Consider the following 27,806-nt stretch of genomic DNA (forward strand, 5'->3'; position numbering starts at 1 on the left):
GTTGAGTCTGTTAGATCTAGCTGACAGTAGACTAGCTTCCTATCCAAAGGGTAGCAGATAAGGATCGCTAGAGTCCTTAAAAAAAAGAGCAATCTCAATTTGTAATAAAGACAGAGAGCAACATGAAAAGGGAAATAAGATAAGGGTTATAGCAGACACAAGAGTGACCTCTTCGCTCACCATGGGAAGTCAGAAGACCCCACCATATATTCTGTTAATTATCACATACTGAGTGGTACTTTGTCAACTTGATAAAATACTGCAAAACCTGTTTGAACATTGGATAGCAGTTAAAAGAGTTTATTTTATAACCTGTCTAAGTATTACCGTATTTAACATTCAAGAAAAACAAGTGCATAACAGTATAAAATTCAAGAAAAACAGATGCATAGCAATTTGCACCTAAATTATTTGCTATCACAGATCAACCGTCACCTACCACATTAGGTACAAATAAAACTTTGCATTCAAGACTGTTATGGCTTCTTTTCAAAAAGACTTATGAGTATATCTATCAACATTTCTTTTATATCACTATCCAGTTCGACTCCAAGCATTTGAAATAAACTAGCAATGTCTTTCTGAGATGTTTGAGAAAGAAGAACCTCCACAATGCAATCCGTTGCCAGACCAGTGAGTTTGTAGGTGGAAGCAATGTATATTATGTCAGTTACAGTACGTGTGTACAGACAAGTATGAGATAAGACGGAAGTTAAGTATGGAATAAGGTCTTGGATAAGGAATCGGTCAGCAACTGTCAATATATCAATACACTTGTCAAGTATATTGTCAACTTTTTTAGTCATATGGTGAACATTGCTACTATTTTCACTAGATGTGGATGAAGTAGATGGACTGTTCTTTGTTGAAAACTCATTTGAATCTTTTTTCTTTATGTTCAATGATGAAGGGCCGCTTTCACTTAAAAGTGTATGTTTGCATTGACCACTTTCAGAATTTGCAATCTCTGAATTTCCAGCAAAGGTCATTGTTTCAACTGATGGTGTTAAGCCTAAGCTCTCAATTTTATTTATCTCTTGATTTTCAGTCTTTACAAGATTATCCTCGGTATTTAAGTCCTTATCACAGTCGTTGACAACATTTGAGTCTAAAAGAGATAATGAGTCTATCACAGCACAGCCGGATTCACAACCGTGAAGAAAATGTAGAATATATTCAAAACCTGCCCAGTTTACATCTGAAAATTCAATATCCACTTTATCAGCCTCTGCATAGCCACCACCAAGCATGGCAGAAAAAACTTCAGACTTCTTCATAAGAATTTCTTTGCAAGCCCTAAACACTTTCTTCACCCGCATTTCATTGTGTTCCACTATAAGGTTTAGATTGAACTTGTTAGAAATGTTCTCAAAATTACATGAAATATCATTTGCTGTCTCTTTTAAATTTTCATCAGAGAGGCCTTTGGCTAAAATCTTGTTCTCATTTATTTCAACACCAGTACTGCTGCAACCATGCCCATTACTTCCATTAGGGACCAAATCGGGACATGTATTTAATAATTTGGAAATTTTTGGTGTCATTTTCTTGATCTTGAACAAATGGGCAAGAAGACTCAGAGCAGTTACAATACTTTCCCTGACATGAGGAGCTTCTTTACAAAATAGGAGCGGAATCACTTGCTGAAGCGCACCATGCTTGAAGATAATCTGATGGCGATGTAAGGGTCCACTGAAAAAAAAAAAGAAAAGAAACAAAAGAAAGGTTTAATTTTAAAATTCCTCAATTTTACTTATGTTTATCATGAAAGCAAAATTGTTGAATGAAAATTCTTAATTCAGACTTTAATTTTCAACTTCATTAAAAATATTCCACTTTTTGAGTAACTTCCCATTGTACATTTAAGTCGTTATTACTATCATAAGTTGCATTTGTATAATATGATACAAGCTGTTCATTAAAGACATTCCCTACAATATTTGTGAAAACTGTCTAAATTAATAGATTCGAACAACTGAAGGTTTAAAAAATTATATAACATTAAAAGACCACCCTACATTTTTCTAATTTGTCATACATTTCTTATTTAGACAAATACTGTGAGATTTAGTCCGAGCTCATGGCCTTGGGATAACCCGACAGCATTACCCTTTATCTTTTTGCATAATTTCTAAATTATAAAGAGCAAGTCAAACATTCATGGTATGGATCTTTTAAAAGGGAGCTGTGGTACCCTTGATTCACATGGTCACGCAAATCAATTTTCAAAAAAGAGTTTCACTGCTTTGTTATGACACAGCACCTATCCCATTATTTTCTTTTAAATGGCCAAGTGAAAGTCATAAAAAAAGTGCAAAACCTTTCTCAAGAGAATAAAATCATCACGAAAATCAATTGAACAAACTGAGGATCTCGATGTATATAGATAGTCTTAACTCATATGATTTCTCTGGTTATTACAAGTCAAAGTGAAACTATGCTGCTAGAGGCTAGATCATACTTGCCGACAAGACTTGTTAAATACTTGACGTGTTTTTAGTAAAATTATAAAGATGATGGTGACGTAATTGTTGTAGTTTTGGTGGTAGGGATGATGATGTGCTAATTATTTTGCCATTGTTGATGTAGTAGTGGTGGTAGTAAAGGATGGTGAAAGTGGTGGCAAGGGTGATGATGATGATGTGGTGGTGGTGGTAGTAGTAGTAGTGGTGATGAAGCTGATGATGTGGTGATGGTTGTAGTAATGGTAGTTGGAACTATATATATATATATATATATATATATATATATATATATTATATATATATATATATATATAATCTATATGGCTATTCCTTGATTGAAACCATTCACCACGTCCATGTAGTGATGGTAAGCATCATGTAGTGGGTGTAGAGTTGATGATGTGGTGGGTGTGTTAGTTTGCTAGTGGGGATTATGATGATGTGGTAGAGATGATGATGTGGTGATTGTTTTATTGATGATAAGGATGTGGTAGTGGTGGTTGTGGTAGTAATGATTCATTTCAGTGAAATAAAAAAGGCGGATATGTAAGGTGAAAGGGCAGAGATTATCAACTTTGAGGAGCAAGATTCTTAGGCCTGTGCTTTGTCCAACTTAAATTTTTTTTACCAATCGATCAGAACTAATTCAAAATTCAATTTGTATTACAAATTTAACTCATTATGATTCTTTTAAAAAATAAATGTATAAATTATGTTTGTGGCTTTTCACACACAAACCGTCAGTGAGGAGCCCTCATAATTTCCATCTGAATTATAATGTTTATAGCAATTCATAATACTCACCATCCAATGGGCATGTTAAGAAGACTAATGGCACACATCAATTTCTCAGACTCTGTTCCTCGTGACCATAAGCGTTGAATTTCTCCATCTCCGTATCTTGACAATGCTAGTGAAGTGATTACTTTCATCAAATTTATGCCTTTGTGTATTCTAATCCGAGTCAAGTCTTCAGATGGCATTTGAGAGTACAAAAAGGAATTATCTCCTGGGATGCAATGGCTCAAAGACTTACTCCTATATGAAAAATTGGGTTGAAACAAATCAGAGTGAAAACTTCTTTGGTGCATATTACTGTATGCATCGCCACCAAATTCAAACTGGATCTGGAGCTCAAAATCAGATGGTGTCTCAGAGCTTTGAGAGGATGCTATTATTTCATCAAAATTTATCTCTCGATGAGTTTCGTGGCCATGTTGCTTTTCGTCTTTTTGGTCTTTGAATAAAACAGAAGGAAATTTACCTTCTTGGTCTAAAATTAAATTCTTAACTATCAAAGCTGGAGCCTGTTCTAGTAAAACAGATTCAAAGCAATGTGGGTTGTGAAACACCCGGAAAATGATTCTCAAACATCTTTGCAGAGGGATGGGAACTACAGCCACATACTTTGTAAGAGTAGACAAAATATCATATTTCGGTAAATAAGGTGAAGGATTGGTTTTGACAGAAATTCTGGACAGCAAAACCAAAATGTTTTCTTCAGTTTTCTTTTTAATCCTTCTTAACCTTTCATTGTCGGTTGCTGATTTTGAGGTTGAAGGCTGATCCAAATCTGAATGTGATCCACTCAGATGTGTTTCAGGAGACCGGTCCTGATATGTGGTTGAACAAGGTGGTGGAAGAGATTGCAGTGATGAGGAAAGGCAGGTTTTGTCTGTGGAACACAATATTTTGTTAGATGATTTATTATCACCTGTTAATGAAGTATTGCTGAGAACTTCACCTCCTGAATGAAGCACCTCAGCTGTGTGAGGGTGATAAGGATTAGGACTAGTGTAAGGTGAATTGCTGTTACGTGAGAATGGACTCGTGTATGGACTGTTGAATGGCAAATCAAACTGGATTCTGTAAGGTGAAGATGAACAAGATGGATGTTTAGGAGATAGGGAATTATTTTTCATTGAGGCCAGTGATACTTTGTTAGGGAATGAGAATTGTTTGGAAATCAATCTTTTGCCACTTTTCATACTGCCTTTAACACTAAATAAATGAGGTGAAGGTGTAAAATTTTCACCTGATTGTTGGCCTTTTTTAGGGAGCTCCTGTTTGTCAATAGAGTTGCTGTTAGTTGATGATATGCTGAAGCATGGCTCCGAATTGAGTCTCACAAAGGGGACACTGGTGGTAGGATGATAACATATCGGTGAAGTTGCATTTTCATCATTTATCTCGATCTCAATGGATTTATATCTGTTGGTTGAGGGAATATGACTAAGATTTTTGTCCTTCTTTTTACCTTTACCATTATTCACACTCATCATTGATCTTCCTCCAATTGCTTCATCATTTTGAATCTGTTCATTCTCTACTTCTACTCCAGTTTTCTTACACAATTTATCTAAAATGGTAGGATTATTGCCTCCCTCTTCTTCTTCTTCCTCTGATGACGAATATATCAGTTTTTGTTGACTCTCTACTTTTAAAGTCTCTGACAACAAAGAAAATTTATCGGAACTTTTTTGAGGCTCTGCTGGAAACATTGGTTTAGGCGATTCTGAGAAAATGTCCTCTTGGCTGTCCAATGTTCTATTGCTAGCAATTGATACCTGAGAATTGTACAGAGGACTTTCACATATATTTCTATCCTCAACTGAAAATATAGGAGGAGGTGACGCTGGATACGGGTTAATGAGAGGACTGAACTGACCCTGATGAAAATTTGGAGAAAGGGATAAATTGTTTGGACTTCTGCCAGCCTGATCTGAACTACTCCACGTATCCTCAGAATGCAGAGAGTTTGACGGAGACCATGAAGGACTGCTTTGAGGAGATTGTGAGCCTAAATGAAAACTACCAGTTTGAAAGTTGGAGTGCTTTGGTGAGGAACCAAAGCTGTGAGCTGGGGAGGGATAGGCGGGAGAATAATACGAAGAAGCTGCACTGAGAGGACTGTAGGGTGAAAATTTGCCACCCCAGCTTTCTGTGGCTACTTTTGGATTGATGATATCGTCTTGATGAGGATCCTCGGAATAGTTTTTGCATGTGATGCCTGATGTATGGTCCTCAAGCCGCCAGGAATGTTGCTCCATCTGATAAGTAGGGCTGTTAATGCTGAATGTGTGTCTAGAGTCTTGTATTTCAGATGGTTTAATGACCTGTGTGTCATCCATTGATATATCCATAATTTCTTGATCTAAAATGTCAGATGCATTTAACATTTCAGATGGAGTGCAAATAACATTTCCTTCACTGTTCTCAGACTCTACATTTTCAATTGAATTACTGGAATTGATAATTTGATGGCTTTGATCATTTCTATTTGAATTGCTTTCAAATTCGCTTGATGTTGCATCTTTGATCTCATTTTTCTTCTCTGACAAAATCAAATCCACTTCTTTGCTCAAATCTTCATTCAGAGTTTGAAGGTTACAAACTCTTTTCAGATGACCAATTAAAACTTTGACTAAGTCGAGTTCTAACAGCTTATCAAAACATTCATCATTGTAGAGAAAACAGACGAGGCTACTTATAATTCTATCTTGTAAAACAGAAAACTTTCCTGTATCATTTGAAAGATGTGAATTTAGTGATGACACGAAAAGCTCTAATGTCTTTTCTTGGTGGAGTCTGTGTCTATTTACAGCCTCAAAACAGCATAGACACAATGCATTCATGATAGAGATATGATTGATATGTTTTTTATCACAATCCAACAATCGCATGAAGGTAGATATGAGACCAGCAGCACCAAGAGGGGGTCGAATGTTTTCATTTTCACATAATTTTAAAATTATATGAAGAGAAAGGGAGGAAAGCTCATCATCAGAGCTTTCAGCTGACTGGACAAGTTCCTCTAATATGTTTGCAGCCAATATCTGCTCTACAAAACTCCCACAACACCTGTGTAAATAGAAATGAAATGAATTATACAGATATAAAAAGAAAGCCCATTAAAATAATGGGACTTGAGACATGTGCATTTCTATTTCGAATTCATTGGTGATACAATTTTATGGTCAGTATTTTAGAATCTCTGGCCAGTCACTAAATATCCGTTTGTAAATAGTCATATTTCTGTTATAATAGTTTATCTGTAAAATCATAGGCATGACAAATTTTAAATTGGACAAAATATGACAATATAATGAAGGCCAATATAATCTAATAATTGCATGTTATTTTGTAATTAAAACAGGGAAAAGGATACTTATAAAAAAGTCTATTAGAATAGAGTTTTTGCAACTTCTGAAGCGTGAATCACAATTTGCTAGCTTTCCAATTACCGTATCACTGCTTGGTGGACAGAGGAAATTAGACTTTTTAACTGACTGCAGATTCATTTCAGGTTTGTTTGCTTCTGATTCAGATGCTGTATTGAATGACACTAGACACGCTAACCTAATCCAGTTATCTGTACAAAGACATGAGACTGTTATGTCTTGATTTGAACATGAATGATTTGACAATTATGACGAGCTTGATAAAGGTCATGGTAAATCTATATTAGTATTTCAAGTTAAAAAATTCTGCTTGATAACAGAGATATATAACGAGAAACAGAATTTTACGATTACACTTTCAAATAAAATCATTTTGGAATTGATTGTCTATTTTTAAAAATGTTATTTTGACTAATATCGGCAAATGAGGTGCACTGATGCTTATCTCATAAATCACCTAAGACTGCTGAACTCATATAGAATCCTTAATGACTTATGCTTCAACTTGACATCATCTTCTTTGAGCACAATGGCAACTGCTTGAACACATCTGGTGTTGTCAATCACTTTAAATAGTTGACTTTTCTGTTGCCCAAATAATCTGGATAATAAAGTAAAATAGACACTTGACAAAGAAAATCAAATAACGATGGAAGTCTGCATTCAGGTTTCTGAAGGACTGTGTACAGTGTGAGTGAATTCAGTCCTCTGAGTAATTGATAGTAATATGTGTTCCAAACCTAAATGAAGTCTCATCATCAATAAAGATAGCCAGTCCCCTTCATATGCGCCTCATATATCTCAAGAAAGAGGTTGCCTATGAAAATATTTTTTTTTTTTTTTCAGTTTACGATTCAATATATAACTTATCAGTTGATGATGTGACTTTGTAGACTAACGGTATGAGACTTCACCTGTGACCAGTAGCTAACGATAAAAAAAAAAAGTGTGTATGCAAGACAAAACAGAGAAAAAAATACAAGAGAAAAATAAACATCTCAAAAAAATTTGCCTGCCTCATCTGAGGATCGAACCTCAGACCTACTGATTACTGATCAGACATGCTATCACGGCATCACAGAGATTGCAGGATAGTTTGGACGATTTAATCCCAATATTCTTCATAAGGGTTTGTGTTTTGAGTTAGCTCATTTCTTATTTTGAAGAGATCAAAGTGATAAATTAGGAAACAGGCACTGGTGTAGGATAAAGATCTGAAAAAGCGTGTATAAATCAGTGCCAGACAAAGCAAAGAGACGGAAAATTATAAGAAAAAAAAACACACACACCAAAAAATCAGCCCACCTCTATTTGGGATTGAACCTTCTCATTATTTTAGTTGAGTCAAACTGTTGGTAGCACAAAGTTGAGTACTTGAAAAAAAATTAACAGCTTTGAAGGTAGTGATTGGATATGACATAATAACACCAACGCAAGAACTATAGTTTACCTGATTGCTCTCAAATATGTCTGCTTGCATTCCTTTTCGGTAGTTTCCATCAGCCTCCTTGCAACAAATATGTGAAATTCAAGATTGAAGACCTGTTCACAGATTTCATCACTTTTGGGAGAATGCTGAATCAAGTTTGCCACTGCTCTGACTCCTCGGTTGTGGATACTCTCTTTTTCCGTGCATTTTGTAGCTTCAACTGTAAAGATTTATGAGAGTATTGAAATTAAAGCAAAGTATGCAACCAATATAGTGACTCACATTTCTTGGTTCGATGACAGGCAAATAAGAGATTTTATGTAGTTTTCAACGGGTTTTTTTTTTATTTCAAAGGAATCCCTGTACACTTAGATAGTTACAAGAAGCATATCCTGGGTGGGGTTCCTGACCTACCACAGTGGGCAGTGAGGTACATACTGTGTCTTCTATCTCCTTATATCTGTTTTCCAACTTGCTTTCTGTCTTTGTCTTGGAATGAGATAACTTGGTTTTGTCCTGTCCCTGGCCGGAGTCCTGGATGGGAGGGAAACAGTCAATTGCATAGTTATTGATATTGTGTTGGGAGATTATATTTTTTTTCCTTGTAAATAATCTCTCTGTTATGTATTACTATATTTGTTATTTTGAATGTATAATGTAAGCATTTAGCATTTGAGTGTGTTCCTTTTGGTAGGATCTTGTGCTGGCGTATGGGTGAGACATTTAGGTGATCTCAAACTCAAGTACATTGGTGGTATGCTCTTGGAATCTACATCTGTTCCCTATTTGAACCACTCCCCTTTGTCTTACTTTTTTTCCTCAAATCCTTTTTATTGTACATCTAGAATCTTTCCACTATCCAATTTTCTTCCTTTTTACTGGTGCAGATATGACCTAAATGTGTTGCAACAAACAAACAAGAAGCATATCAAAAGGTAAATAATAATAAATTATAAAAAGATGATTTACAAGGCAAAACACAATTTACTCTCAGAAACACACAATCCATGTTTCCTTTTCACCAAAAGACTATAGGCAGGCACATGGCGAAACCAGAATGACATAAACAGATCTCTAAAATTGGAAGTTAGACAACAACAATCTCAATCTTCTTTCACCCTCCTCTCACATCTATGGCGTAATGCTCTTGCATATTGTGGCAGAAACATAATATTTTAACCTTAAACAATAACATTAAAAATAGAAAAAAAAGCTAGACAATTATTTTTGAATGGACCAATGAGAGTTCAAAGCATGCAACATGGTGCACACCATAATGTATAAATTTGGAAACTAAGTGGAAAATGTTATTCTTAACATAATATTAATATTGAGCAAAGACAGAAAAAAAAAAATCGATGTTGACTTATAAGCAAGATCTGGACATAAGCACTCTCTGCTTGATTCCTGTGGACCGTGCTTATAGAGACCACTGCCAATAGAAAAACAACAGTGTCATACCAGTGAAAAACATGCTACTGATCAATGAATTTATGAATTATATCAGTGATTATTTAGAAAACTTACCAATAGAAGACAGCCCTTGATTAGAAATGACCTGAAATGAAATCAGAAATTCTGCTGTATTGAATTTGTTGACAGAAGCTGATATGAAACCTTGATATTATATTTCAAACTTTCTAAATTTCCAAATTATAGACATTGTAACGACAGTATTAAGATGTAAGCATCAATCAAAATTGAGAAATTTTAGAAATTGCAATGAACATATTATGATCAATAAATTTCAGTTCAATCCCTTATCAGACAGAGTCTAAAAAAGGATAATAAAATGACAACATCTAGTATAGATATCTTGTCCTACGGAAATTTGCAATTTTGGAAGAGAAAAATTGCAAGGTAAACAGCTTAAAATTTCCATCTTCAATGATCCACTAAACTTTTCTTTGTTGGATTCAATTTTAACCAAACCTAAAACGTTAACAATTGTTGACAATAAATGACTGAGGTATGAAGTTTTCACCAGGAGCTTCAGCTTCAGTAGCACCGCCTTTACCAATCTCTTGGTGAAAACTGTTGGGATTAATTTTGCAGTTAGCATGAATTCCAAGCCAAGCTCATGATATGGGAAAGACATGTAATGTGCCCATCTTTTTGGAACACAGCCCAAATGACAGTTGAAAAAGCCTTGTATATGAAACACTGTCAGTTTTGAATTATCCGACATTTTCCAAGCTTATCTTAAAGTCCTGGGCTGTCTTCAAAACAGTTTAAGTCAATTCGCACATAAAATTGTTAAAATGGACATTTTGTTATATCTTTTAACCTAAAATTGCAAGGAAATTGTGACCTTAGCTTGTTGAAACAAATGGAAATCCAAAGGGTAACAATCTTTTTTTTTAATGTCCGTTAAAAAAAAAGATATAAAAACTGAAATAAACTAGGCACAATGGGCATTATGGATCTGAAGGACTACCTACCCCAGAACAATCAGGTTTTCTAATCAGTGTTTGATCCCATGGAAACTACTGCAGCTACACAATCAATAAACTTTGGAAATAGTTCATTTATATTTTATGTGGCTACTATTGGGGAATTGAGGAGGTTATATGAGTTTTAAAAAAGCGTGCAGGCAATCTCTAGTGTTATTTTTACGTGCCTATGGATAACCTCCTTATTCTTTTTTACCCCAAAGAATTACACAATTTGAAAACAACAATTTCAAGAATTGGATTATAGGGTTTCTAGTTCATGCAAAATACCTGTTCTCTAACTTCTTCCTCAAGACACATATTGGCAAGAATGCTGATGACGATATCTACTGTCTTTAACCAGTTTCCTGTCACAGTAGGAGGAATCAACAAGCCGAGCAATAACGGAATACATCCAGCTTGTATCAATTGAATTTGTGCCTCTTTAGACTTAATCAAGGTAGTCCTTATCATGATAAGAGCTCCATACAAACTACTGCTACAGTGAACTCTACTGGTGCCTGCAGATTTGAGCTCTGACATGACCTGGGTCACTTCTTTTTTTATATCCATCATCTCCGCAAAGTTGTAGGCAATATTACAATTTGTTGTCTTTAACTCATGGGTATGGTTGTCTTAAAACTATCAAAGATGCCTGTAGGAAGTAAATATAACAAACATTCAATGATCTTGAATTGCAATATTTCTTTTTTGACACTTCAATATCGAAATTTTAATTCAAGCACCACCACCGTCATGTACTATAAACATGATATGACAAAAATGAATGAATCAAATAATCCTATCCATAATGATGTATTCAAGTGACATGTCTATAATATCTATATTATTTGATTCATTCATTTTTGTCATGTCATGTTGATAGTACATGACAGTGGTAGTGCTTGAGTGACATGGCACCCTGGTCCTGAAATTTTTGTCATACATTGACAGTAACAAAAACCTCAAAATAGCGACATACGTTTAAACAAAAACTCTGTTTAGTTACATTGATATAGCGATAATCAGCTATTGAAATTGGCACTCGATACAAAAATTCTAGTATCTTTCCCAGACCAATATGAAGCTTTACTCAGTCCCTATTGCTAATGATAATACAGTTGTTCTTTGTAGGCGAAGCCCTTTGACATTAAGGTTAATATGTCTAACATAGTTGTGACCTTTCTAATAATAATCAGTGTTCTGCGCTTCACATCAAATTTTAACCATGCCCCCTCATACACACAGACTATGAAGACTGATCTTTCATTGTGGTTTCTTATATTATGACAACAATGAAGAAGAGAATATAGATGCAGGTGGTGGTTTGGGCAAAGGTGTTTATTGCTGTCTTATAGATTTCCTGAAATGATCTGCAACATGTGACACAATTTACACTTTTTATTGAAAATATTCTGCAGTTATAGTTGTAATGCTGTTTACTGCAGTCATGAGCATCACTCATTGTCATTGTACAACCATTACCTAAATGAGACAATCAGTACCTACTGTTTTGTATATGGATGTACGGCCATCCTCATACAACGCACCTATTCATTACTCTCTGCTGTACAATGAAGCTCGACTATAAACAAAGTTACCATTCCAAGTTTAAAAGATTGTTTTTTTAAGTATCTAGTATTTTTGTGTGTGTGTTCTTAGAAAGTAGTATTAAGTCTGTTTATTTGGATTTCAGATTATACTTTACATGTTTGTGTATCCTCATGTTATCTGGAATTTTAAATGGTCTAGTGATATGATCCGGCTTGTGTCGGTGCATAGTTCAGCACTTTACTCATATGTGATCCTTCACCACATATGTGATACCAAATTTAAAAATTCTGAATCTTCATTGCCGAGATATGACCAATAGAAGTAGGGAGAGTGTAAAAACTAAGTTTTGAGGAAATCGACGTTGAAATTGAGGCACCTTTTTCATGCAGTCGAATCAATGGGCAAAGAAAACTCCTTGGATACGGGCATTGAAAATTTAACAAGAGAAATAAAATTTGGCATGAGCTTAGAATATGCATTTAATAATACACACACAAATTTTTGCAATAATCCAATTGTTACTTTTGTAGTTATTTATTATTATGTAAAATGCTCTTGAATTAATAAAAACACCAATAAATGCCTGCAGCTTCATGAAATTGTTCACTTGTTGACAGATTTTTTACATTTAATTAAACAATCAATGAAATAAGAATTATTATTATGACATTTTTGTTTTATTTAATAGACGAAATACAATTTCAAAATGTCAAAAGTTACAGAACAGCTACTATTTTCAGTACAGTTTGAAACAACGTAAAGCCGTGGGTGGACAGAGAGAGAAATACCAAGAAAGAGGATGAGAGAGCAAGGAAAAGAAACTCGCACGCACACACACACACGAGAGAGAGAGAGAGAGAGAGAGAGAGAGAGAGAGAGAGGGGGGGGGGGGGGGTGCTTGTGCATTAAAGAGGACAGGAGGGAAAAAGTGTGTGTGTGTGTGTACTTGTTTGTGTTTGTATGTGTGAAAGAAACACGCGGGAGTGGGGAGAGAGAGAGAGAGAGAGAAAGAAAGAGAGAGAGAGAGAGAGAGAGAGAGAGAGAGAGAGAGAGAGAGAGAGAGAGAGAGAGAGAGAGAGAGATAGAGTGATTGTGATTGAGCTGGATAGTTAAGGAAAAGACCTCTGTTTTATAAGAAGTCAGTCAATCAATTGGAAACATATTGACCAATGAGATTGCATTTGAATAAAATTGGACTAGTCAAATCATTTGTTACAGCGTTTCCATTTTGACTCCGTTGACAGCTTGAGGAGGAAGGGTGGGGCTTATTTTGTAATGACAGCATGAAATCATGTAATTGAATCTTCTTCTTAGAGCTAGAACTCCCAGTTGTTTAGGACATGTCACTAGTTATCATCTCACCTTGTGGTCAATTGTCAGCTATTTAATTCTCCTCCCCTTTTACTTAGCGTTCGCAAACATTGTGGATTGTTTTAACAATTTTTGTTAGTATTTCCATCGCCAATTCATTAATTTTGGAAGGCTTTGTTTTCTTTTCAGCTTTTTTATTTTAAAGATGCTTATCGTAGGCAATCTCTAAGTCGATGAAACCGTTGTTCCTAACAAAGTAATTTAAATAACGTTAAGACCTAGCTACTGTTAAATTTCCGAAAGACAGGTACTTCGTCTTATTACACAATGCAGTTAGACAAAGAAATAAGAACATGTGGTGTGTATCAAAATGCGCAAACACACACACACACACACACACACACACACACACAAAGCATGCATGCCTTGACCATGCCGACCTTTGTGACAATACAAAGCCTGGGTACCTCAATGGCCGAGAGGCGCATGTGATCAGTTTCGACCAATCAGAATCTCTTATTTGTAAGGTTGTTAGGGAAAATGCTAGTCTTGTTTACAGTTTTTAAAGCTCATCATTGGTTGAACCATGTAACTGTCGATTTAGCCATGCATTCTCTGAGATAGATAAAGACATGCCTTTTACTGTGATACCTAACATGTCGGAGAAAGCATGCAGTATTTTTAAGCTTTGGAAAAGGTGGCTATCTGAGAGAAAGGCAACTCTCGTGTTGAATACGTCACGGATAGTTGTATTTTAAAACTTGAAATTACACAACTTATCACAAATATTTATGTTGAATTATTATGTTTTTGTGTAGAAAAATGATTGTAGTTTCTGAAACAACCAGAAACTGAAATTTGATAACTTTGACATTTTTCACTTTAAAACCGATTTTCTTCGTTTTCCAAATCCTGACTTAATACCGCTTCGAGACGTAAGGTCACATATTTGTATAATGAGTCTTATGAGTACTCGACTTTAGGCAGTACAATATTTTGATTGTATATATTGCTTTTTTAGGCTCTACCTCTGTATGCTCCCTTTATATAGATGAGATGGATAGTGGTTGCAAAAGAAAAATTAGAGGACCCCCTGTAAACCGCTTTGAGTACTGAAAAAAAAAAAAAAAAAAAAAAAAAAAAAAAAAAAAAAAAAAAAACAACCAAAAAAAACAAAACAAAAAAAAAAAACTCCATTATTAACATTGGGGGACTCGACTTTGGATATCTGTTTTCAGTTAGTGCAACTGGGCTGACTCTGAATAACCAACTGGTTTACAAAATGGCAACAGTTCCAACTATCAGGAACAAAAATTCCTTTTCATCATAATTAAACCACGGTCTAGACTAGATAGATAGATTGGCAAGGGATTTTGTTACTGCATGCATGTGAAAGTGAATCTGTTAACCATATCAATCATTGTATTTGTCACATTACAAATTTGCCTTCTGTACGTCTCTCGACTCCTCGCATGAGAGACATTTTGGGCTAGTGTGTGTAAAATTATAATAAGCCAATCTACCGCAAGATATTAGTTACAATGTCCACGTGAAAATGGCAGGCTTCAGAATGAAACAGCACTCTACAGTAGACTCTACACATTGTCATTGTACGGTTTCCAGCCAAGCAACCGCAAAGCTATCAATTTTTGGTAACACTTCAGGCAGCCACAAATTCTGATTACAACACCTTATATATAAGGTTTTAAAATAACCATTGTAAGATGTACCTACATCTTGACATGTGATAAGTTTATAGCTATTTACATCACACTCAATTTCAATTAAGCAGTGTCAGTGTCAGTGTCACCAGCGGAGAAATGTCTATGAGTCGCTGACAGCGACAGCAAAGAAACATAACACACACAAACAAATACATACACTACACTTCAAAATTACTTCGCGATGGTGGTGAACGAATCGGCGATCTCAAGAAGTGGGTGAGAGAGGGATCTAGAAATGACTTTGGGTTTGAAACGAATATTTTTGTGTTCGTGGATAGCTCACACGGTAGAGCCACGCTCTCACCTGCCAGGCGGAGTTGTCGTACCAATAAGGTCGCAGGTTCAAACCCCACCACCGCCGCGAAAAAAATTTTTATTCTCTATTGTCTTCTGGCACTTTTCTACTCACTTCATATCTTGTTGTTACCAACATAAGTGCCTGCTCCACTCACTTTTCTGAATTAAAAATTCACCCCATACACCGGAGCATACTCAATGTCTCAATCGTTTCTATGTTATATGTTTGTGATGAGAATATTGGCTATTAGGCTTAACTGCTGGTCAAAATTACTTCGCGATGGTGGTGAACGAATCGGCGATCTCAAGAAGTGGGTGAGAGAGGGATCTAGAAATGACTTTGGGTTTGAAACGAATATTTTTGTGTTCGTGGATAGCTCACACGGTAGAGCCACGCTCTCACCTGCCAGGCGGAGTTGTCGTACCAATAAGGTCGCAGGTTCAAACCCCACCACCGCCGCGAAAAATTTTTTTATTCTCTATTGTCTTCTGGCACTTTTCTACTCACTTCATATCTTGTTGTATACACTACACTACACACTACACACCATTCATGTTGCCAACATCCGCGAAGCAGTGTATTTTCGGTAATGTTCATTCTGTAAACATTGTATCTGAGTATTTAGCGGAAAAACTAGGTCGTATTTTCCTTTTCTATAACTACTCTAGAATAAATCAAACAAAAATCGAATTTTAAGTTTCTTGCAATTAAGCTCTAATAAATTTTAAATAAGACATAGATTGAATCTTGGTATTTATTATATCTATTTTGAAAATTAGAAAGTTGGCTGTAAATATCTGGCAATAACAACTGCCCAATGCAAGAGGAAATGAAAGTAGACAAGAGAAGACAAGACATTTCTTATTGATAAAATAAGCTTGTTAAGAAAGTAAGAAAAATATCACTGTGATTGCACATTTCTTTGACATTTTTCATTATGTCAGAGAAAAATTTTTGGGCTCAACTAGTCTCTGTTACAGATGTTGATTCATCTCCAGTTTTAATTGTAAACGATCAATTTGTCATCGGACGGAATGAAGGTAAAGAGTAAAAGTAAAAGTATCTAGATAGCTAATTAAAAAAAAAAAGTTATACTTATACCAAGGCCTCAGAGTGGTCTAGGCTGAAATTGCACATACGGGCGCCACTTCAATGACTAATAGTACTGACTTGTTCACCTGAGTGATACCTAGCCTATTTACAATTTCGAAGTGGCAATTCGGACTCGAGTCGGGATAGTCTCCCGTGGCTATTCGGACGTAAACTCTAATGTTCGTGCGTATACAGAGGGGAGGACGACACAATGTGAACAGTGGGCAGAGGGTGGAAGTGATAAAGAACTAGAAAAAGAGCTCGCTCTTATCACACTGACTCAACTCATACCCCTACTTTGGACTGTAGAAGGATTGTTGCCTGTCTCACACTATCCAGAATATGTAATTTTTAAATTATTTATTTTTGTCCTGATTTTATTTGGACATTGTGTTATGTTGTTAGAAAAACCACAGTTACTTTACTGACTTTTGTTACTTTTGAAGAGTTTTAACTCTTTTCTTTTTAATTTCCATCTGGACTCCCAATTGATCTATGATTTTGTATTTCTCGTCAAATTAATCGAGCTTAGACTACCTGAACCTGTTCATAGTTACTACAATCATAATTTTGATTTGCGTCAATATTATGCAATTATCAATAATTAAAATATTTTTAAAAATAAAATAAAATAAAACAACAGCAACAAACAAGCAAAAACTGCCACGGAAGACTATTCAGGCTGAGTCCGAATAATCGGTTGATTGCACTTGCGCATTGGAATTTGAGTCCGAATAGCCATGGAAGACTATTCAGACTTGAGTCCGAATAGCTGCAGCCTTACAACTTACCCAAAGTGGGAAAAAATGTATCAATATCTTCTATTAGTATTATAGTTAGTCCAGAAAAATGGTTTGTTTTCAATCAATTTATTGATTTAGATTTGCAATCGAGATACAACCTTTCAGTCATCTTTGAAAGTTTTGCTGTCGCTTTAGTTATCCCAGATTTTATCTGTTCCACACAAAAGCAGCCAAATTAACAGTTAAAAGTAGCTGAGATATTATTAGTATTAAACTCTCTTCTTAATGAATGGCAACTAGAAAGCAGCAGAACAATTTCGGGGATTTTTTATAATTTTCCCTCCAGATATTCCGCCACATGACAAAATCTCAGAAAAAGGGAAGTAATCCATATTTAGGCTCTTATTGTTTTTAACCTCTGCATTTAATTTATTCTTTTTCCATTAATTCTATCCTATATAATATGAAACATTTTATAATAGGTATAAGACTTTTAAAGCATCTCTGCTGATATTATCTTTATTAATTGTTAATTCAATACTTCCTTATGTATTGTATATATATATATATATATATATATATATATATATATATATATATATATATATATATATATATATATATATATATATATATATATATATATATATGGGCTTATATACGACTACCGATTATTTTCATATATCTTTGAATGCATTTAATAGTATAATGTATAGTATTGTTTAATAAATACCTATGACATTTGAGGTATAATCACATGTCTTCCCCGAGTAGTGCCTGTATTTGGGAGTTCATCCACACTCTATACAGATCGATTGCATAAAGCTTACAGTGCTAATGTGTGGTCTAGTAGACTGGAAGGTCCAGGGTTCGAGTCACACTCTGCTGAGCAGCGCATAGTGATAATAATTGAGTCCTTGGAAAAGACTCTTTACTCACTATTGCTGTTGGCTGGGGACCCCTTGTAACACGCTTTGACTTTGGACATGTTTAATGGATTTGCGCAATTTAGATGCTCGCCTTTATAAAAAATTCCACTCACACATCTGTTCCCGAACATGACTTGCTTATTTAAACATACAAATGTGAGAACGTTTGTATAGTTATGTTTCAATTCAGTGAGTTCCAGTTTGTTGTTGACTGGCTATTGACAATTGAGTTGTTGTGAATTGCTATGTTGGGTAACCTGTTGGGTTCTCTGTTTTAACAACCACCTTTATCTTTCTTTCTCTTGAATGCAGATCTGTTATCTATTTTTTCTTAATCTTTTTTTTTATATAAGCACTGAAATGACCTGAAATGTTGCAAGTATTGTAAAAACCCATAAGAACAGTATACAAACAATTTAGCATTATTTTCCCCCCAGATTGTGACTTATCCTTCTCTGGAAACAAGTTAGTATCAGGAAAACACTGCATAATCGAGAGGGCTGATGATGGCATATGGCTCTCAGATACTAGGTAAAGCTTATTCTGAGAATGTAATTCAGGGGTGATTTTGTTACAATATGACAATATATTATAAAATAAAGAACTGTCCCTATTCGTACATCCGGGGGGGGGGGGGGGGGGGGGGGTATTTTTGTTACCCCATAACAATACATTGTAAAATAAAAGAATATTCCTATTCTTATGTACGGATCAGTATATAAGTTTTTTTTTCCTCTGGAAAGTGGGGGCATTAAATTACCGTCTTTTATAAAAAAATTGACATGTTGCAAAATCGTCAATGGTCGCTATGTTATGCAATTTGTTGTAACCATTTGGGCAGAAACCTTTCTAAAAGTGAATTTTTGAGGATTGTTGAAATTTCAGAGAAAAATTCTAATTATAAATTTTCTTAAGGTAAAAGCACACAAAGAAGGCCTGGGGTAACAAAATTACCCCCGCTGTACGATTAGGGTTAAAATGTATTGAATGCGTCTGTTTAAAAAGTAAGGGTCTCTGGATGTGAATTACTTATTAGAGTTACTATTATTATCATGTGAATTCATGTTTTTAAAAGGAACATTAATGATGATTTAACAAACAATTCAACCATCTTTAGAAATGTAAAGCGCCCAGAGCCTATTGAAATTGGGGCATGGTGCTATACAAATGTCACTTTTAATTATTATTATTATTATCATCATCATCATCTTCACCTAAATCTAAACTCATTATCCAACCATTTCATTCATTTGACACTGATGCATGGACTAATGTTTGAAAAATATGGAACTAAAGGTTTGACTTCAGTGAGATTGTATTTGAAATAAACTTTAGTCTTAACATTCATCTAATGTGTTTTAATTATATGTCGACGGCCACATGACTGAAATATCTGACAGTTTTCAAATCATTGTATTCTATATCACCCACAGCACTAATGGTACACTGTTGAATATGAAGATCAAAGTATCGAAAGGAAATGTAAGTACTTTTGTTAAGGGGCGGTTTGGGTCTTTTCTAAAAAAAACATTACCTATATTGGGTGGTTTTAGTCATTCTGTATCTTCATTATAGGACAAAAAAAAAAAAAAATATATATGTACCCGTTTTGTGTCCTGATTCGGGGGGGGGGGGGGGTTCTGGCATAAAAAAGTATAACAATCTTGTGGCAAATTTTCTGCAAAAACTAATTAAAGTATAACCTTCATGTTCTTCCCTCCTATGAACATTGTAGCATTTAGCATAAAAATTTATAATTTGGATTATAAGTCAAAATACACATACCCTATCAAAAAAATCTCTCTATGGTGACATAATACATTATCTCTTTGATAACTATGGGAATTTTCAGACAATTTTATGGAATAGATTTTGAGAAATATTTGACACAGTATCTCATACCCTTAGAAAAATTATGTAATGACAGAATAGCAAAATAGCTTTCCATTTTTTACACTTTTCTTACTACTTATATCCTTTTTTTCTTTCTTTTTTTTCTGTGTTTTATCCACAACAAAATGTGACATTATTGTTTGTAAGAAGAGTAATCGTGAAGCGTTGCTTTCTATTCTGTGCAAGCTGTTTATAAACCCTTGTCTCAAATCTCGCCAATATTAGTAGATCATCTGTCAAGTATTCCTGTTGGATTTTGTCCACCATATCAAGTTTTTCAGTGTTTGTCAGGGGTGTTATCATCTTTTGACAGTTAAAACTTTACACCCACATGCATGCACACACACATGCACAGGTCTTTTAGTGTTACTCTTATAAAGTTTAGATATGTTTCTCCAATTAAGATGGAATGACGGTGTAGCAATTAAGCAGAGAAGTGGAGAGATAAGAAAAAAAATCAGTTTTTCGGGAATGTGTAGCATGTAACTGGAGTGTGAAATTAACAGAGTCGACTGTATTCAATTTGAAATCTACACAAATTGTTAGTGAAGCAATTAAAATCAAAGATGTTGAAAATTACTCACCAAAGCTTTATATCACAGCACATTTCAAAGTGTATGTTTTTCTCTTATTGAAAGATTATGATAACACTTTAAGTCTCAGTCTATAGTAGCAATGAGACTGTAGCAAATGGAGGGAAACTGTTCGGGCATTATGCGCCTCCTGGCGCTGAGAGAATTAAGGTATAGTAGCAATGTGTACAATTTGATAATTTAAAAGATTTGGTTTATAGAAATACAATATCAAAGGGATGTATATGATGACCCAGTCATATATACATCCTGTGCCATCTTTTTAATGTTCACATTTTGCCTTTTTATTTTCCAGCGCTACAAATTACAGCATGGGGATGAGATTTATATTGTGTATAAAAAGAATGCCCAACATGAAAGTAAGTCTTCCTTTTATTTATATTCTTGTGGTCAATAGCATGTAGATTATGACAAAACCATTCCATATGCTTGCAAACTCGTCTGACAAGTAGTCACTTGTGCTTCTTGATACTACAAGTCATCGAATTAACATTGGAACTTGACCTTCCTCCTTTCAAGTTGTGTAATTTGCGTGGTGATGATTTTATTTCCAGATATAGGTTATTTATATCAAGAGAAGAATGCACTGGAAGAAGAAATGACACAAGATTACGAAGTTGATGCCACCCTGTCAGGTATTTTATTTTTATCCTCCACATCACTTCACATTTTTTGGGGGTGGGGTGGTGAAGGGGGTGTCTTTCTGCCCTCCTTATTTTCATCCTTAATCTTTGAAAATTCCAATGCCCTAGTAACTATTTGTTTTATTAAATTGTAAACTAATGGATAGTAAGAGAATAATGGATGAATTCCAAAATGCAGGGAACATTAGATTTAGTAAAAAAAAAAAAAATAAATATGAACATTTATATATAGCACTTTTCCTTAGATTGAAGCATATCAATGTACTGCATATCACTTTATTTATCCCTCCATTAGGCAGATTATCATTTTCACCCGAGTGCGATTATGTGTTAAGTAAATTATTTTTACATAGCTCAGAGTAGCATTCTATTTTTTAAAAAAGGGGGGTGGAGGTTGCAATTTGGTAGCTATGCTCTTATTTTAATGGCATATTCAAAATTTAAGTCTACTAAATTCTCTATGTCTTTTCTTGTACAGATGATATTGTCAACCAATTGAATGAATCAACAACATCAGGTGATTCGGATAAGAATCCTTGTGTAAAGCGAAAGGTAACCAATCAGGAATGTTGTTTTAGTCATTTCTTTATTAGAATTAAATGATGATATCCAAGATAATCATCTTTATTTACATCTCTCACACTCATAAATTAAAAAAAATTCCTATTCACACTAAACTTAAGTAAAGAAAAGGAAGAACACTCAACCTTGACGATGTTTTCAATGTCCCCTCTTTTTCTTACTTTCTTTTTTCTCTTTTTCTCTCTCTTTTTTTCTTTTTTAGAATGCACAGGGTCAGAATGACGTACATAAGAAGAAACAAAAGATAGATTGCTCAGAGGAGAAAAAGCAGGTGGAAAAAACAGAACTGAAAGGTATTTTCCAAAGATGCAGTATGCTCTCCATGAATGGCATCATTTTACCATTGGTATCATTTTTACTTCTGATTATGAACATTCCATTTATAAACAGCATAAAAACAATTTACTGAAATGATAGTAGATATAAAAAAAAAGTGGAATATCTCAATTTAAAATATAGTGGAACTGAGAGATAATACTAAATGGTCATCAAAATTGAGGTCATCTTTTGTTATATTATCACTGAATTCAATTTGCTGTTACTAATGTTTGTAAGTTAGAAAAAAAAAAGAAAAAAGACTGGATCTGAACACCATCAATCTGAGACCACTGAATTTGTTTCACATACATTTTCATTTTACTTTTCATCCACAGAGGATAAAGTTAAAGCTTCCACCAGCAAGGCTACTGCAAGTGATGATGGTGACATGTTGATGACGCTTACCTGTATTATTTGCCAGGATATTCTCCACGACTGTATCAGGTGAGATGAGGAACTTTAATTCATTATGATAAATGTTATGGATGTAAACTTTTTCCAATACTACTCACTTGCTTAACTTGAATCTTGGGTTCGAGTCTCGCTCGGCGCATAGTTGAGTCCTTGGAAAAGGTTCTTTACCCACATTCTCTCACCGTACTCAGGTGTAAAATGAGTACCTGGCCATTAACAGCGTTGTTTCCGTTCGAAAAAAAATTGTAATATCGCCTTACAGGCGTCATGTCCCGTCCTAAATGTTACATGTTGCTGTTGGCCAGAGACCCCTTGTAAAGCGCTTTGAGCATGTTTAGTGGAAATTGCGCTATATAAAAGCTCAATTTAAAAAAAAAAAAATTTTTTAGTATCATATTTTATATGTATTAGCTTTTAATGTGTTGAATGAAATTGTGATATTACCTTTCAGTCATTGATAGACTGAAACGAATTTTCAATTTTAATTAAACCCATTAAAAACTAGAAATTTATTTTCTACCACTGACTTCCTATTTTGACAATATTTATTTTTCTATTTTGTCTCAGTCTCCAGCCATGTATGCATTCATTTTGCTCTGGTTGCTACTCTGAATGGATGGAGAAATCGGACCAGTGCCCTTCGGTAATTTAAAAGCATTGGCAGATTTTATATGATGTCTGAAACAAACTGTTTCACTTAAGATTTTTGGTAGTCCAATGATTATGATTCTTACTGTAAATGAACATTGATTCAATACTATCAAAACATATTAAAATTATTTTTTTTTGTTCTTAAGTTTTTATGGAAATTGATTATTTTATACTAGAAAAATTAAAATTTTCCTTGTAACCCTTTGTTTTTAAATTCAAGAATTTCGTAACATGGCTCAGTTCCTTTGTTCTGAGATTTGTAATTATTATAAACACCATAAAATTTTTTTTCCAGTGTCGCATGAAAGTTGACCGTATCAACAAGAATCATCTTGTCAACAACCTGGTGGATGCCTACCTGAAAGCACATCCAGGTATTGATTTGTCTGCCTTTTTCTATGATTAGTTCAAATAGCAAGGTCATACCTTACCTTACCAGAGTTCCGCCTCCCTATAGAGGTTGAATGTCATGGAACGCCATTCTTCACACTCAATGGCCATTGCCGAGCAATTATCTTTTTGACAGTTGTAACCTCCACACTTCCTATCTAAGACTTCCTTGGTTTGCCTCATGCCTTTCTGCCAGCTACTTTTCTCTCTAGCAGTGATTTTTGGATGGTGTTGTGTCTCCGAATGTGTCCATAATAAGTCAGTTTTCTTATTTTAACTTCTGCCAACAGTTTTCTGGACCTTTGGCCTCCATCAATTAGAACCAGAATGTTTGATTTCTTTCTGGTCCATGGTACTCTCAGAATTCTTCAGTATACCTACATCTCAAAGCATCAATTTATCTTTCTATCTCCTTCGTTATGGTCCATGTTTCACAGGCATATAGGAATGTGGTCCTAAAGGTCATAAAGTCGTAAATAATATTTTGTAAGTTTGACATATTTATTATTAAGATTGTAAATATTTGTAAATTTGCATCTGTGGTTGTAAAAAAGATGAAAAATAGTTGAAGATTCAATTGGAAAAAAGAAATCATTGAAAAATTAAATCTGATAGGACAAAATTGGTAATTAAAAAATGACGAGGCTACCATCCATTTTGATATCCAGATCGTGAGTCAGACTTGCAGTCTGACCATGGTGATAAGCATGGTGTACTCATACTGATGATCGGTTTTCTTCCTGCTGACATAGGGAGGTCCACCTGATCATTTCTCTTGGGTACTCTTACTTTTCCCCGTGTGGTGTCCGGGGTCCCTCAAATGAGAGGGTCAAGAATAGCCCAACGCCAAGCCAGCGTGTCGTAAAAGGCGACTAATGGTGTGTGATTCCCCCATCTTTGAGTCACCTGGTCCTCCAGGTTGGGGGTTGGCAAAGGGTTAACACCCCTTTCCGTTAAACTCAAACCGTTACAGAAACACAGACAGACAAACTAAATCCTTTTTTTAGCTTGGGCGACCGAAGAGTTTCTGGAATTACAGAATTTATGAAGGACAACAGACAAAGCCGAAAGGACTCTGCTGACCCGATGACGTCTTCGCCAAACAAGCAGCTTCGAATTGCGTCGTGGAACGTTCGCACCATGTATGAAGCAGGAAAAAGCTCTCAAGTTGTGACTGAGATGAGAAGATACAGGCTGCATATACTTGGAGTAAGCGAAACCCACTGGATACAATCCGGACAGAAACACCTCAAGTCTGGGGAGAAGATTTTATATTCAGGGAGAGGGGACGGGATTCATACACAGGGAGTAGGAATAATTCTAAGCAAGTTTGCCCAGAAGTCACTGAGAGGATGGGAACAATGCGGAGAAAGGATCATCATGGCGTCCTTTACAACACGGAGTAAGAAGATCAGCATGAACATTGTACAGATCTATGCCCCAACAAATGATGCAACAGATGAGGACAAAGATACATTTTATGGTCTGCTACAACAAGTCATTGACAAGTTGCCAAGGAAAGACATCAACATATTGATGGGAGATGCTAATGCAAAAGTGGGACAGGATAACGTAGGCTATGAAGGTATCATGGGACGTCATGGCATGGGAGAAATGAATGATAATGGAGAGAGGTTTGCAAATTTCTGTGCATTCAACAGTTTGGTGATTGGAGGATCAGTGTTCCCCCATAAGAGGATCCACAAAGCAACTTGGGTCTCACCAGATGGTGTGACAGAGAATCAGATTGATCATTTTTGTATCTCTCGTAGATTCAGACGTTCATTGGAAGATGTGACAGTACAGAGAGGGGCAGATGTTGGATCAGACCACCACCTGCTATTGGCAAAGCTTAAGCTCCGACTCAGAAAACACGGGGCCAGATCACATACAAGAAGAAAATTCGAGGTGAATGCACTTGATGGGGAAAAGAATGAGGAATTCAAACTACAATTGAGTAATAGATTCCAACCTCTTACTGAGCTCGAGGAGGACATAGATGTAGAGTCACATTGGGCAAAGATCAAGGAAGTCTACATAACAACTTGCCATGAGGTATTGGGGGTAAAGAAATCGGAACATAAAGAATGGATAAGTCCAACCACCTTGGACCTTATTGAAAAGAGGAGAACAAGGAAGGAACAAGTGAATGCAAGCCGAACAAGGGCTTCAAGGCTGGATGCACAAGAGCAGTATCGAGCCATAGCTAAGGAAGTCAAAAGATCTGTGAAGAAAGACAAGGAAGCATTCATGAACAGACTTGCAGAGAAAGCAGAAGCAGCAGCGACTGGAGGACACATGAGGATCCTTTATCAAACTACCAAGACACTTGCTGGAAAATATGGGAAACCAGAGGTACCAGTCAAAGACAAAGATGGGAAAACTATTTTTGGAAAAGAGGCTCAATCTGAACGATGGAGGGAACATTTCAACTGCCTTCTGAACAGACCACCACCAGACAACCAGCCAGAAATTTTGCCTGCAAGGAATGAGCTACCAATTAGCTGTGATCCACCATCGATAGCAGAGATTGTGGGTGCCATTAACAAGATGAAAAGGGGGAAAGCTGCTGGACCAGACCAGATTCCACCGGAGGCTCTAAAAGTTGATGCGAAAAGAAATGCTGAGGCCCTGCACCCACTATTTGAGAGAATCTGGAATGACGGGATATTCCCAAAGGATTGGAAGGAAGGACATCTTATCAAGCTTCCAAAGAAAGGGGACCTCAGTAATTGTAATAATTATCGAGGCATCACTCTTCTTTCTATCCCAGGAAAGGTTTTCAACCGTATTATTTTAGAGAGAATTAAGAATGCAACAGATGCTAAACTGCGGGACGAACAGGCAGGTTTTCGGAAAAACCGTTCAACCACCGACCAGATTGCCTCTCTGCGAGTCATAGTAGAACAGTCTATAGAATGGAACTCTCCTCTTATTGTCAACTTTCTGGGTTACGAGAAGGCTTTCGACAGTATTGACAGAGCAACATTGTGGAAAATTCTGGCACATTATGGACTCCCTGAAAAGATAGTAAACCTCATTAAGGAAATGTATGAAGGATCAAGTTGCAGGGTTGTACATGAAGATCAGCTTACTGACAGCTTTGAAATTAAGACTGGTGTCAAGCAGGGATGCTTGCTCTCACCATTCCTGTTCATCCTTGCCATTGACTGGCTAATGAAGGAAACCTCCAAAGGGAGAAGAAATGGGATACAGTGGACCCCCTGGACACAGTTGGATGATCTGGATTTTGCAGATGATCTGGCTCTTCTGTCCCACACCCAGGACCAGATGCAAGCAAAAACCACAATTATAAACAGCCTCTCGGAATCAATTGGTCTAAGAATTCACCCTGCAAAGTCAAAGGTCTTGAGGATAGGTACGCGTCAAAGGGAGCAGATCAAAGTAAAAGATCAGGAACTCGAAGATATAGACACTTTCTGCTATCTCGGAAGTATAATTGACAAGGATGGAGGCACGGAAGCAGAGGTGAAAGCACGAATAGGAAAGGCACAGGCTGCATTCACATCTTTGAACAGAGTTTGGAGAACTAAAGATATCTCCCTTCAACTAAAGCTAAGACTTTTCAACTCAAACGTGAAGTCTGTCCTACTGTATGGATGTGAAACTTGGAACGCATCACAGGCATGTATAAGGAGGGTACAGATTTTCGTAAACAGGTGCATGCGTAAGCTACTCAGAATAAAATGGATGGATAGAATAAAAAATGAAGAAGTATGGAAAAGAACACAGCAGAAACCAGTGGGAGAGGATATAGGAAGAAGACGATGGAGGTGGATTGGACACACGCTTAGAAAGAATGACTCAACTATAACAAAGAAAGTATTGGACTGGAACCCTCAGGGCAGAAGATCAAGGGGAAGGCCACGAGGAACATGGAGAAGAATTAAAGAAGCTGATATACAAAGAAGTGGTAAGACCTGGAATGAGATAAAAAAGTTGGCTCAGGATAGAGAAGGATGGAAACTGTTTGTCTGTGGCCTATACCCTGACCCAGGGTGAAAAAGGCAATGATGATGACTCTTACTTTACAATAACTCAACATAAGATTGGACCTTTGCTTACATCCACATTGGACAACCTCTACTGTATCACCCCCTTCATAAACATTTGCTGTGGCCTTATCACTGCAGATATAGACA

At 35.9% G+C, this 27,806-nt stretch overlaps 2 protein-coding genes across 7 annotated transcripts in view; one reads left to right on the forward strand and one right to left on the reverse strand.

Moving 5' to 3' along the window:
* Window positions 1–271: 271 nt before the first annotated feature.
* LOC144967353 (uncharacterized) lies at window positions 272–16,572 on the reverse strand. 6 transcript variants are annotated; one of them, XM_078904460.1, is made up of 8 exons: window positions 15,902–15,971; window positions 10,799–11,162; window positions 9,603–9,633; window positions 8,097–8,295; window positions 7,104–7,247; window positions 4,501–6,326; window positions 3,270–4,140; window positions 272–1,692 (listed from the first exon to the last, which is right to left on the reverse strand). In XM_078904460.1, exons 2-8 carry the CDS (start codon window positions 11,081–11,083, stop codon window positions 477–479), a joined length of 4,572 nt encoding a protein of 1,523 aa, XP_078760586.1. In that variant the 5' UTR covers window positions 11,084–11,162; window positions 15,902–15,971; the 3' UTR covers window positions 272–476. The 6 variants fall into 6 exon arrangements, with proteins under 6 accessions (XP_078760586.1, XP_078760585.1, XP_078760581.1 ...); XM_078904459.1 differs by having other exon boundaries at window positions 15,797–15,923; XM_078904455.1 differs by lacking the exon at window positions 15,902–15,971 and adding an exon at window positions 16,496–16,572 and having other exon boundaries at window positions 3,270–6,326.
* The window catches only part of LOC144967354 (E3 ubiquitin-protein ligase CHFR-like), a 27,546-nt gene continuing 15,955 nt past the window's right edge, over window positions 16,216–27,806 (forward strand). The window contains exons 1-10 of the mRNA XM_078904461.1: window positions 16,216–16,434; window positions 18,596–18,689; window positions 19,592–19,640; window positions 20,940–21,003; window positions 21,199–21,279; window positions 21,767–21,840; window positions 22,073–22,163; window positions 22,524–22,632; window positions 23,170–23,245; window positions 23,549–23,627. Coding sequence (XP_078760587.1) covers window positions 16,332–16,434; window positions 18,596–18,689; window positions 19,592–19,640; window positions 20,940–21,003; window positions 21,199–21,279; window positions 21,767–21,840; window positions 22,073–22,163; window positions 22,524–22,632; window positions 23,170–23,245; window positions 23,549–23,627 — 820 coding nt within the window. The 5' untranslated portion in view covers window positions 16,216–16,331. The remainder of the gene's footprint in view (window positions 16,435–18,595; window positions 18,690–19,591; window positions 19,641–20,939; window positions 21,004–21,198; window positions 21,280–21,766; window positions 21,841–22,072; window positions 22,164–22,523; window positions 22,633–23,169; window positions 23,246–23,548; window positions 23,628–27,806) is intronic.

This window comes from Berghia stephanieae, chromosome 3 (genome assembly GCF_034508935.2).
Source record: "Berghia stephanieae isolate SIO BIC M18660-M18661 chromosome 3, UCSD_Bste_1.3, whole genome shotgun sequence".
Taxonomy (NCBI): Eukaryota; Metazoa; Mollusca; class Gastropoda; order Nudibranchia; family Aeolidiidae; genus Berghia; species Berghia stephanieae.